Source organism: Chenopodium quinoa, unplaced genomic scaffold (genome assembly GCF_001683475.1).
Source record: "Chenopodium quinoa cultivar QQ74 unplaced genomic scaffold, ASM168347v1, whole genome shotgun sequence".
Taxonomy (NCBI): domain Eukaryota; kingdom Viridiplantae; phylum Streptophyta; class Magnoliopsida; order Caryophyllales; family Amaranthaceae; genus Chenopodium; species Chenopodium quinoa.
In genome coordinates this window covers 2166806-2179289 of record NW_018743021.1, presented here as the reverse complement: position 1 = coordinate 2179289, position 12484 = coordinate 2166806, and the positions used below count along the sequence as shown (strand labels likewise).

Below are 12484 nucleotides of genomic sequence, written 5' to 3'. Positions count from 1 at the left end.
GCTAGATGGTTGCCAAACAATTCCGATATTATCATCGACTTATCTCTATCAGGGGTCGATCTGATCTCTTCAGTCTTTTAATCTAATTTTTATCATTAAGAAGAGAAAACCAATACTAAGCTTGATAATAAAATGGTACTCATATGTCCTAATAATTAGCGCTGCTGATGTATTCCTGTCATGCATATTTTACCGTCAAACTTCAATTCCTTAAAAAATCGGAGAGAATCCAAAACAAACGTGGTGCCTCTATATTTTCTTTAGAGCAACTATTCAACCTTAAATGACCTAATTAGAAAATTAATACTCAAGGGTATACTATTCATCTAAGTCATAGTTAAAGATGTTACATACACAATCATCTATGTATGTGTATATATGTAGGCCATTCTAACTTCTAAGAATGAATTTTCTAGCAAGGCACACAACTAAACAATTCAATTCTAGATTATTAGAGATAAACTAAAATTCTTCTGAGCGCATATGATTCTCTACTTGGAAAACTGAAGAAATTTGACTAAATATTGCATAAGTAACGACAAATTAACAATCTAGAAGTTTATTAAGTTATTGAACCAATCACCAACATGATCAATTAGCATAATATATATTTTGTAATTAATTAAATTATTTATTAATAAGGCAATTGGCAAATCAAGAGAGGAGTTTAATGCCTCGTAAAGATGTATAATTGTCCCTTGAATAACAATTTTTGAATATTAAAATTGAAGTAAGTCTAAGAGAGATTGGATGGTCATGATAAAAGGATTCTTGTTGTCTATATATGCCACCCATATCATACAACTCCAATTTGCTTTTTTGATGGTGCTAGCTTTTATTCATTATCAAAAAAAACACTCACACAACTCAATATGACATATATCTGGCCCTTTTGCATTTTGTGATTATTGTTGTTGTTGAATTATATGGATGCTAGAGACTATGTTAGTTGATTATTGTTTCTTTTGAAATCACAATGAATTGAACTGTTTATTCAAACTGACTAGGTTTAAACTTTAAAGTATTGAATCTAAAAAGTTAGTGTCAAATATAAATCATACTAGATTGTTAACAGAAGAAATTTGCATGCAAAATAAGAAAATTTAGGTTTTCATTCATTGAGGAGTCATTTTTGGGGAGTAAAGGATATAATCATAACTCATAAGTGCATTTCACATTCCTATGGGAAATAAAGTTTCAATCTAAAGATTTAGATTTTGATTCTTAAATTCAAAGAAACACGGAAATGTTTCCCTAACCACGAACATGAAGTTGATAAGTGTTGAGCCTAAAGCCCTCAAATTTTATGCTCATTAGGTGATAGTTCAATTTTGTGTCACAAAGTAATATAATCCATTAAAAAAAATGGTTGATGGTATAATTTTTAACCTTGATATCTAAATTTAATAGTTTCATTTATGGAGGTTAAAATTTTGCTTTAGCCACACAAATTTACCAATCAATTGATTTTTGCATGTTTCATATCGTGGCTTTGGTGTAATTTATTTTGAATTATTAAGCACAACAATATTTTGTGGCCAATATAAAAGAAATTTTACCTAGAAGGAAAAATAAAAATAGAAACACGTATAAAACAGCCAAATCAATGATATGTACTACCTTGCTGCTCCATTGAAAGGGTAACCGACCCCTATCACGCATGTGCAATGAATAGACCTCCGACATTAGAGAGGCCAACACAAATATGATATCCTTGCCCATTTCAAGTCATATACTGTATAACACCTTCCAATTTTATCCAAATGTATTGGAGTAGAATAATAGAGGACCATATAAATTAAAATAGAAGATTGGTCGAGCAAACTAAATTGACGGATGGAGGACTAAATAGAAATTGGCAAAAGCTAATGAGCGCCCCCGGGACGTTAGATAAGAGAATTAAAGTGTAAATATTAGAGTAAAATTAACATTAATTTCACCGAACGACGCGTGATTTTGTCATGAATTCCTAACTTAATACCATTTCAACCAATATAGTTTATCCTTATCTAACACCCCGGGGCGCTCGTTAGCAAGATCGTTAAAAATTTAAAATGTTACAATTATCATTGATATCCATAAATACGAATTCATATTCCATCAATTTCCATAATTTGAGTTTTCAAATAAATAAATGCATTACTTAAGTAACATGTATATAATGTGAAAATTAATATTTTAACTTTTTCACTACTAGTTCAGTTGATAAGATATGATGTTAATTAAGAATGTACACATTATAACTTAGGGTATGTTCTAATTTACCAAACTGAGCTGAATTGAATTGAACTGAGTTAAAATGAATATTTTATGAGAGAAGGAAATTAGGAAGTGAAGTGAACTGAACTGAACTGATTAGAGCTGAACTAAACTGAAATTAAGCTGAAAAGAACAAGCCCTTATTCATCAACAACATTTAAATGTCAATAGTGCATATTTCAAAGCTAGTATGTGTATGAAATAATGCAAAAGTCAAAGTGATTTCGACATTGATAAATTACAAATCCACTTTCATCATAGTTATGTGTTATCTTAGACTTAAGAGAACAACAAGAAGTAAGGGTCTGTTCATATTTACTGAAATGAGCTTAACTGAACTGTATTAAACTGAACTAAACTGAATAGAGCTGAAATAAATATTTCATGAATGAAGGAAATTAGGAGCTAAATTGAACTAAATTGATTGGAGCTGAAATTAAGCTGAATGAACAGGCCCTAAACGGATTTGATGGAATTATTCCATTTGAAGCTAGACTTATTATGCACTAACTATATAGTACTCTATACTACTATTAGCCTATTAGGGCAATGTCATGTCCAAAATTGGGCTAGCTAGAATAGAAAACTGAAATTTTACATTTAGAAATGGGGGGGAGTATAAATCTATTTTTAATCATGATTTTGAGTTTTCTTAGACTATATCCTGATCAAAACGAGGAGTTAAAACCAAATTAAACTTATTTCATGCCAAAATAGACTTTTTATGAATTCAATGTATTTCTAACACATTACCTAACATTAGAACTATTATAAGGGTTATGTATTTGTCAAAAACTAAATCGGATTAGGAGATCGAAATTTTACATTTCAGTAGACCTATGGGAGTAGTTATTGGTAGGGATTTACTCGAACTCTCGAAGCTACAGTTAGGTCATGTTCTCATTGACTGAACTCAGCTGAACTGAACTGAATTGAGTTGAATTTCAACGTAAGAGAACAGACCCTTATTATCAAAGCTTTCAGGTTCGAGTTGAATCTAAGCTTTGTTGTGATTTTACAGATTGTAAAATACTTTTGTGATATTATTACTAGCATTTAAACCAGATTACGTAATTTTTTTTTAAAGATGTATTCTATTTTTCCGATTTTCACTATATTTAACTGAACTTATTAAAATTTATTTTAGTTGTAATTTGTATTCAGATAACCCTTATTAAAACCTTTTTTTTCTGAGATAAATTTATTTGAATCATTTGACCTCATTTGTATACTTTCAAAATACAATCAGAATATTTTTTTTTATACATTTAACTATTAAGGGTCAATAATCTCAATATATTAATGGTCAAATTACACAGGGTAAAAGTCATAATGTGTTTGAAAAAAGCACGGGGTAATACAAAATGCATTCTCTAACCGACAATCTTTACATGTATGTTTGTTTTCTTGTGTTTCATTAGGTAAAAGTGTAAAACAATGCATTGTTCATTTACCGAGTAGAATTTGCATTCATTCTTCATGTGCATACATTGCCACACATTTGTACCAATCTTAAAAACCAACCATAATAAAAACCTATATGGTCAAAATTTCATGCACATATTAATAATCAAATAAAAGAATTTTATGTATCAATTGAATTTAAATAAAGCAAAAAAAAAAAAAAAAAAAAAAGAAAGAAAAATCGCCATTAGTTGGCCATGTACATCATCTGTTCATCCCATTCACCACCCCAATTAAATGACCCAAAATAAAAGCCGCAAAAGTCCATTTTTGTTGTCGTTTTGAGGTTTTTTTTTTCAAATATTGTCAAAACACAAAATTAACTTTTTTTAAATAAAAATTTTATTTCTACCATTTCTAATTATTTTTTTTTTTGTTGGGGTCCTTTTTTTTTTTCTTTTGTTTGGGTCAGATATTATGGGCCTGAAATTCGGTAATGGGCCAGGTGGGCCAATCCTAAGTGAGGTAGACCTCAACACTGGCACTTCGAAGAGACAAACAAAGTGGGCAAGCTTGAACGACGTCGTCACACTCCCTACACACACACAAATGCCGACACGGCAATAACACCACCGTCGCGACACGTGTCCGGCACATCTTACAACTCGGTGACGTTACTCTCCGGTCACTCACTGGGTCAACATACGCTGACTCAGCATCCTCCGCGTCTCCTCCACACCCTACCCCATTCCCTTCCTGTAACACGCCACTTCCATTTGCTGGGCCCACCATTGCTTGTTGTAATTGGGCCTGAAGTGACGCTGCTTGGACTTCTTGGGCCCGAGCTTTGGCCTGCCATGCTTGGGCCTCTGCGCTTAATTGGGCTGCTCGGGCTTCCAACTCTGCGTTTCGTCTTGCTGCTTTTTCTACCTCCGCTTCTTTCTCTCTCATCCGTCGTGTGACGGCTTCTTCCGCTGCGCCTAGTAGCGCACGATAGTGCCTCTGCCTTTTGTCTGCTAACGTGCGCCTCAATTGTTCCCCCTGAATTTTTATTGTCAAATATTTAAATAAATTAAATAAATAAAATCACTCCAAAATTTACCATTGGTATTTATGGCACTGGTTGACCGTTTCACACTTTCACAATTGGTAAAAAATCAAAATATTGATTTTTTTTTAATTTTGGAAGAAAAAAAAAATACCTGGGAATGGAGAAAGTAGGAGAGTTCATCACTCTGTTGTTTAAATTGAAGGGCGAATTCTTCAGAAAGAAGAGACATAATTGTATTATTAGATTGCTGCTGTTGTTGAATTTGTTGTTGTTGTTGTTGTTGCTGTTGGTGTTGTTGAAGTTGATGATTTTGATCTCCGAATGATAATCTAAGACCAGTTGACACCACATTAGGTTGCTGCTGTTGTTGTTGATGATTTTGTAGTTGACAAAGATCGATCAACTGATGATTCTGATTTTGTTGTTGCTGTTGCTGATTTTGGAGGGAGAAATTGAATGAATTAATTGTCGTCGTTGTTGTAGTTGCTGTTGTTGCTCCTGCAACCTCTCTGCTTCTTTTCCTTTGATTAACCCCCACTAAATAATCATCCAATCAAAAAAAAAAAAAATCAATTCACCCCATTTTAAAAAATAACAGGAATTTTGATATTTTTGAAATTTTTTTTTTAAAAAAACCAACCTCCATTATTATTAGTAAAAAGCATATGATTTTGATCAATGAATCCACCTCCACCACCACCACCAGGTTGCTGTTGTAAAGAATAATCGTTGGTTTCTTGAACGTTTCTGCATTCATATATTCCAAAATCAATCATTTCATCAGATACTTGTAATTTTATTTTCATTCATCAAAAAAAAAAAAAAAAAGCAGAGGAAGAGGAAGAGACGAAGAAAAAAAAACCTGTTTAAGAGGAGAATATTAGAAGGGTATTGAGCTTGAACAGCCATAATGATAATGGTATAAAAAGAGAAAGAAGGAAAGAAATAATATGAATTAATGGGAGTTGATGAATGAAGATATAAAAAGAAAGAGAGAAGAGTATGGAGCAATGTGGGGAGATGAGGGTGCTAAAACAAACACACAAATAAAGAGATGAGAGAGAAAGTTTAAGAGAGAGAAAGTTGTGGGAAATTAAGGCATACACAGAAGATGCATGAGATAGATAGATAGATAGATAGATAGATGAGAGACTGTAATTGTAATGGATCAAATCAATAGACAAATAGAAATACAAGAGAGAGAAATTTCTATTATTATTATTGCCAAGATAAATCAGGAGAACTAAAGGCGGACTCTTCAATGCCTTTATTCTTTTTATTTTAACGTGGGCTGTAAATATTGGGAGGTAAAATTGTTAAACGGGTCCATACGAGGAGGAAAGAGATAGAGAGAATCATTGATTTATGAGTCGGGTTTGAAAGTAAATGTGAGGTGAAGATTAATAAAGCAAAGAGATTGAAATTGTGAGTTTGTGTTGTTTTTCACCTACTTTAAATTGGGTGGGAAGAGGGGGAAGTGTAAGTTTTTCCTTATAATTATGCTTCTGAAATGATGCTGAAAGAGAGAAAGAGGGGTTGAAACGAATCAGTCCTTTTTAGAGAGAGAAAGTCGTAATTTATATTTATTTTTTTTTTAAAAAAAATGAGAGAGAAAATAATAAATTTAATTTTAAATAAAATTATGTTCTCGTGGGGGGGGGGGGGGGGGGGGGGAAATGGATGGAGATAGAAATGGCTTTTCTTGAGGAGGGAGTCTCGTGTTTGGTTACCATTATTAAAGGGAAATTTTGAGTACAGTACCAAATGTGATTAACTTCTTACTTACTTTAAGTAGTAATCTATTTTTAATTAATTATTTATTGTTGGTTTTTATTTTTTAGAAGTCAATTGGTCTAATTTGGTAGGAGGGTGGGAACTGGGAAGGTAGACTGAGTTGCAGGCCCTCCTCTGTTTGCATTTTCTCTATTTTCTAACTTTTGTCAATAAATTATTAGATTTAAATAACTTATTTATTTCATTAGATTACTTCCTGTATTACAATAGGTGTACTGTATACAATAACACAACGAGGTTAATCGTACTGTATATCATTAAACTCACCATTTTACAAAAATACGCGTATAATCGGAGGGTGTAGTAGTTTTTTTTACGAAATATAAGGATTGAGGTTTTTTTTTTTTTTTTTTCTTTTGAAATTGTAATTAAATAGAGGAGTTGTGAAGATGATTTTTAAATTTATCTATAGTTGGCGTTTCTGTTTCTTGACTTTGAACAAAAGTGTGCCACGAGAAAAAACAAGATCATTGAGAAGAAATAGGTGTTAAGTGTATAATATATCATATATGTATATCCATTCATAAATTAGTTATATGAAAATTTAGACTTTCAAATCTTGATGCACCTAATAATTTGCTCAAAGGTCACCAGGAAAAGGAGGAGTTAGTTTTTGGTGTATCCACATGACTACATGAGATGTAAAGATAATAATTCAAAGAATGAATGGTAAGTAGTAAATTAAACTTCCTCCATATTTGGGTGATTCTAGTTAGACAAATGAACAAGAGGTTATAATAACTCGGATGAATCTATAAACGATCTACCTAATAATCCCTTCTTTGAAATTAGTTGTTAGTCTTGTCAAATTTTATTGTCTAAAATTATATTTTATTCATGGTAAATCTATTTAACATTTGAGCTAGACAATTTTAAAAGTTTATTGTTTTACCATTTTATTTAAAATTATAATTTTCTTTTATAAGCATATTGACATATAATATTAATACCATAATTAACACTAATATCACTGTATAATTACACATGTACTAAATATTATAAATAGATTTATTGAATAAAATTATGATAATGATAACTAATACTTCGTATAATACTTCGAGATCAAATCTCGTCAATAAAAAGTTACTCGTAGTAAATTAGAGGATAATTGAGGAGGGCTAGAGTTAATTGCTAGAAAAAAAAAATAGCCTAAATTTAGTGGGAGAATTCGAATTTTTTGACCGTTAATAACAAGTCCTCTTCTTGTGGGGCCACAAGGACGTGGAAGATCTGCGTGGCTGCGTAGGTGGCAATTCTATGAATGGCTAGATTGGCTAAGCTACCTTATGCTTTGATTTTTGACATTTTATTATTATTATTATTATTATTATTATTATTATTATTATTATTATTATTATTATTTACCCTTATATTAATATACGAGTAATTTAAAGTTTTAGCGTCAAAATCATTTGATTAGCCGCCCATAATTTTTGGTAATCTAGTGTGACGTAAAGCAAGTGATTGCCTTTCGTTCTAAAAAAGAGAGGAAACTGTTGGAAATTTGATTACAATAATAATCTAAATATTTAAATTAACCATAATTAATTAACATTGATTAGGGTCATATTATTACTTCGTATGACATTTCCAAATAAAAAGGAGAAAGAAATTGATTGATCTAGGAAGGTGGAGAAGATGAAAAATTAGGTCTGAAATTAAACACCCAAGTGACCCAACTTATTATTAATATATTTTAAAATTTATTTTTTGTTGGAGCTAAAAAGTCTAATGTCTTAGTCATGTATAGTATGATTTCAATCTCATAACGCGGTAAATTTGCATAAAGAAGGCTCAACAAACAACAGATGATAAAGAAAGAAGATTGGCATTTGGTAATCGTATGAAGAAGAAAAAAATTGTAAGGTGGGAATAAGACATAAAATCTTTTTTTTTTTTTTTTTTTTTTTTTTTTAATGAGTTGAAAGTCAATACATGCTTTGGAAGATTGATAGCATACATAAGATTTTGATAACTTGTTACTTAAGTTGACTCAAGAATCATAAAGGAAAAAAAATTAGAGAATCTATTGTATGAATGTTAGAAATGTGGTATGTTATGTTTAAAACTTCCATTGTGGAGTTTAATTTCAATCTAAAATCAAACTAAGAGACTGTTCACATTTACTAAATTGAACTGAACTGATTGGAGATGGACTGAACTGAATAGAGCTGAAATGAATATTTAATGAGGAAAATAAATTAGGAGTTGAACTGAATTGAATTGATTGGAGCTGAACTGCACTGATTGGAGCTGAACTGCACTTGAACTGAAATTAAGCTGTAGTGAACAGGCCCTAAGTATACAACTCTATAAGTGATCACATTGTAACTTCTAAAAATTTATTTGTTGTAATTAATACAAGTAAATTACAATGTGATTAAGTTTCAAAGCAAGCTAAGAGTCGTATATATACAAATTAAGTCTGTAGTTAATAATATTTATAGCAAGATATAAAATTGCGAATATTATATGTATACATTGTATTCTATAATCAGTTTGTGATTATGATGAACTGATGTCAAATTAATAAGAAAATAAAGTAAATTCTTATTGAGATATCAAGTGTTTTTAGTGAATATCATAGAAGGGTTTCTGTTACAAATTGCAGGCATGTTCTCCACCTCTCTATCGCCTTCTATATTTTTAATATATCTAATTTAATCATACCGACGGAAGACAACAAACTTCACATCAACTCATCTACTTTTTGTTATTTATTTATTTATTTATTTATTCTAGTCATAAAAAATTACCTAGATTGTTTGGATACATGTACTATTGTACTACGTATATAAGAATATATACTCTCATATATATTGAGTATTAAGGTCATTTGAAAGAAATTTTTTATGGAGGTAATACCTACAATATCATGTGAGTACCTAAAAGAATCTTTTGTGATTAAAGTCTAGGAGAATTAATTGAAATATGTGACACATATTAAAAAGATTAGCTTATAATTTGCGCTACCAATTACTGTTATGAATTAGTCATCTAGATTAGAAGAAAATAAAATATGAAGGGCAAAATCAGATTCACCAAATCCTTGTGAATGGAGTGGTGCATCACACCATTAATTACGCTTCATGAAAATGAAAAGAGCGCTCCCACCCCCACTCCCCACCAAAAATATAAATTAAATTTTTTTTAATAATAATTAAATAAATATAAAAAAAAATTAATAAAAAAAAAAAATCAATGAAAGTTTAGTTGAGAAAGAAAGAAGGGATTGAATCTCTCAAGAAAAGTTAAGTTTGGTACTGGTGATCTTCCCCAAAACCAAGATGTATGCATTGGTAACTTTAATTAATGAAACTGACATACAAAGAAAACAAACCCACCAAACAGAACACAAGAAATCGATTTTTTTACAGTACTATACTAACCAACAAAATTGATTTAAAAAAAAAACACATTATTATACGTAATCATAATTTCCATGTATAAGCATTAATTTAGTAACCCTATGATATGTAATAAACCAGAAATTATAACTAAATCGAGCTTAATTCATTTGTATTATTGGAGTACAGTTTTACCACACTTAATGTTAAATACGATATATAGGTTTCTTTAAATGATACAGAGAGATTTTGAAATTTATAACAAAATTACTTTCGTTCAATGGTTTTTCTTACAGTAAAATAAAGAGCCAGTGAGCCACAAAGGTAAATCATGTACACAAGATTTGATTCCGGTATTGATTATCAGTGGTCTACCCCGACTTTTAGACTTTAACCAACTATTTGTCATTCATACACGGGCTTTATTTAATTACATCAATGCGTACAGTCGGTGTACATATAATAGCAATAACAATGCATGACTTATGATTTGTAAACATAATGTAAGAGTAATGTGAGGGAAATAAAGATTGATGAGAAAAAATAGGTAAAAGGAGAGGAGGCAAAGGCTAGAAAATTGGCATGGCATCATGCAAAATGTCTTGAAAGATGACCCACCATTACGGCAGCTGCTTCAGTCCTTCTTACCTCCCAATTTCAACCTAAAAAAAGCCCTGCACGGCATCACTACTCGTTTGTTTTTGATGGGTCACCATGCATATAATTTTTATTTTTATATTTATTTATATCATTTTCATATTGATTTTGATATTACATATACAACAACCTAAGTTTGTTTTTACCACAATGGTATAACTTATCATAAGGGTGATAATTTGATAAACACGTATTATGTTATGTATTCATTGAATTAGAAGTTCGATTTTATGGTCATTTTGATAATTTTAGGTAGTTTGTCAAGATGTGGACTTGAATTCAATGAATTGCAATAGACAGGGAGGTTTGGTATGTACGGAATTATAACAAATTTTTTTTTTAAGGTAAGAAAAATTTACAAAGAGAATTGGAACTTGCATAGATTAACCTGATTCGGATAAATGTGCTAAATAATTTGAGGAGAGGAGGGGGGTTAAGCAAGGGACAAATGTCTACCCTCAAAATATTCCTAAAAGATATTGAACCTTTAGCTCTTGGGTGAAAAATTACAATGCAAAAGCTTGGTTAAATCTTAACAATGTTTGGATAGTGAACTATGAACGAAAGAAATGCTAATCTAAGTCATAAAATATCGAAACATAATTTCATTTCTAAATTATTAGGAAATTTTGCAAAAAATCACCTTTTATAAGCATTTTTTTGCAAGAAACCACCTTATAATTTTATTTTTTTGCAAAGACACACCTTAATCATTTTTTTTTTTTTTTGAAAAACCATACCTTTATGCCGGAAAATAGAGTCAAACTCTATTTTCCGGTATTGACTACGCCATCCGCACCCACGAAACTGACAGTGGAGGGAAGAAAGGGGGCTAGGGCTATAGAGGAGGGTTTAGGGTGGTCAACGTCGTTTAAGGGGTGTATTTAGGGTGGTCAACGCCGTAAGAGGGGGTGTGTTTATGGTGGTCAACGCCATGAAAGGGTAGTTTTGTGGGTGGGGCTTGGGAGGGAGGTGGTTTCGTGGGAGGGGCTGGGGAGAGAGGTGGTTTCGTGGGTAGATTTTGGTAGTCAACGCAGGAAAATGAGGTCAAACCTCATTTTCCGGCATAAAGGTATTGATTTGCAAAAAAAAAAAAAAAAAATTGATTAAGGTGTGACATTGCAAAAAAAAATTTATAAGGTGGTTTCTTGCCAAAAGTTGCTTATAAATGGTAGTTTTTTGCAAAATTTTCAAATTATTATGTGGCTATCTATATACAAAGTATTTGTTTTCTATTGGTATATCACACGAATGAGTAGCTAGTTTCATTATCACTTGAAGTACATACAAGTTTTAATTTTATAAATGTTTCCCAAGTAGATAATTTAATAAAAAAACTATACTATACATGTAACAAAAGATTGAAATCTGTTATGAATTCGTGTATATCTAGATAAACCGCATGTTTAATTAACCTAATGAAACTATTTGACACCATAATACATTGAATCTATCTTATGTTCAATCCACTCTTCTTCAATGAGTGCATTTGAAAAAGATATATCATATGATTCATATCAATATATGAATATATATCATGCCCTCGACCTTATTTCTTATGTCGTAATCAATGAAATTAATTAAATGATATGATCATCAACAAACTTGCTTTGAAAAATATAAGAATGAAATGTATAAACTATTATGCAAGACCTAGAAGGTTTCTCAATCTTTAAATTAGTTGTCTTTCTTGATTGTCTATGCATCTACAGACTACGCAGAATGTTGGGATTGTCAAAAGATGACTCCTCTCTAATTTAATCAATATTATTTGTAGTAATATTTTATTCTTTACTTGGTCTCATAATACATGTTGCACACTGATCAAATATATCATGCTTTAATTAAACTTTATGTGAATTGCATTAAAATGTAGCTTATTGATCACGATCATGTCAAATTCAAAGGTAAGAATCAATTGATTATACTAATTATAATTATAATAATTACTTTTAACATAATTAATTAAAAG

At 30.8% G+C, this 12484-nt stretch overlaps 1 protein-coding gene across 1 annotated transcript; it reads right to left on the bottom strand.

Annotated features, from left to right (window-relative positions):
• Positions 1-3645: 3645 nt before the first annotated feature.
• Positions 3646-6168, bottom strand: LOC110730258 (BOI-related E3 ubiquitin-protein ligase 1-like). Its single transcript, XM_021910044.1, has 4 exons — positions 5577-6168; positions 5355-5461; positions 4866-5251; positions 3646-4704 (listed from the first exon to the last, which is right to left on the bottom strand). The coding sequence occupies exons 1-4, from the start codon at positions 5621-5623 to the stop codon at positions 4180-4182; spliced, it is 1065 nt and encodes a 354-aa protein (XP_021765736.1). The 5' UTR covers positions 5624-6168; the 3' UTR covers positions 3646-4179.
• Between the last annotated feature and the right edge of the window lie 6316 nt (positions 6169-12484).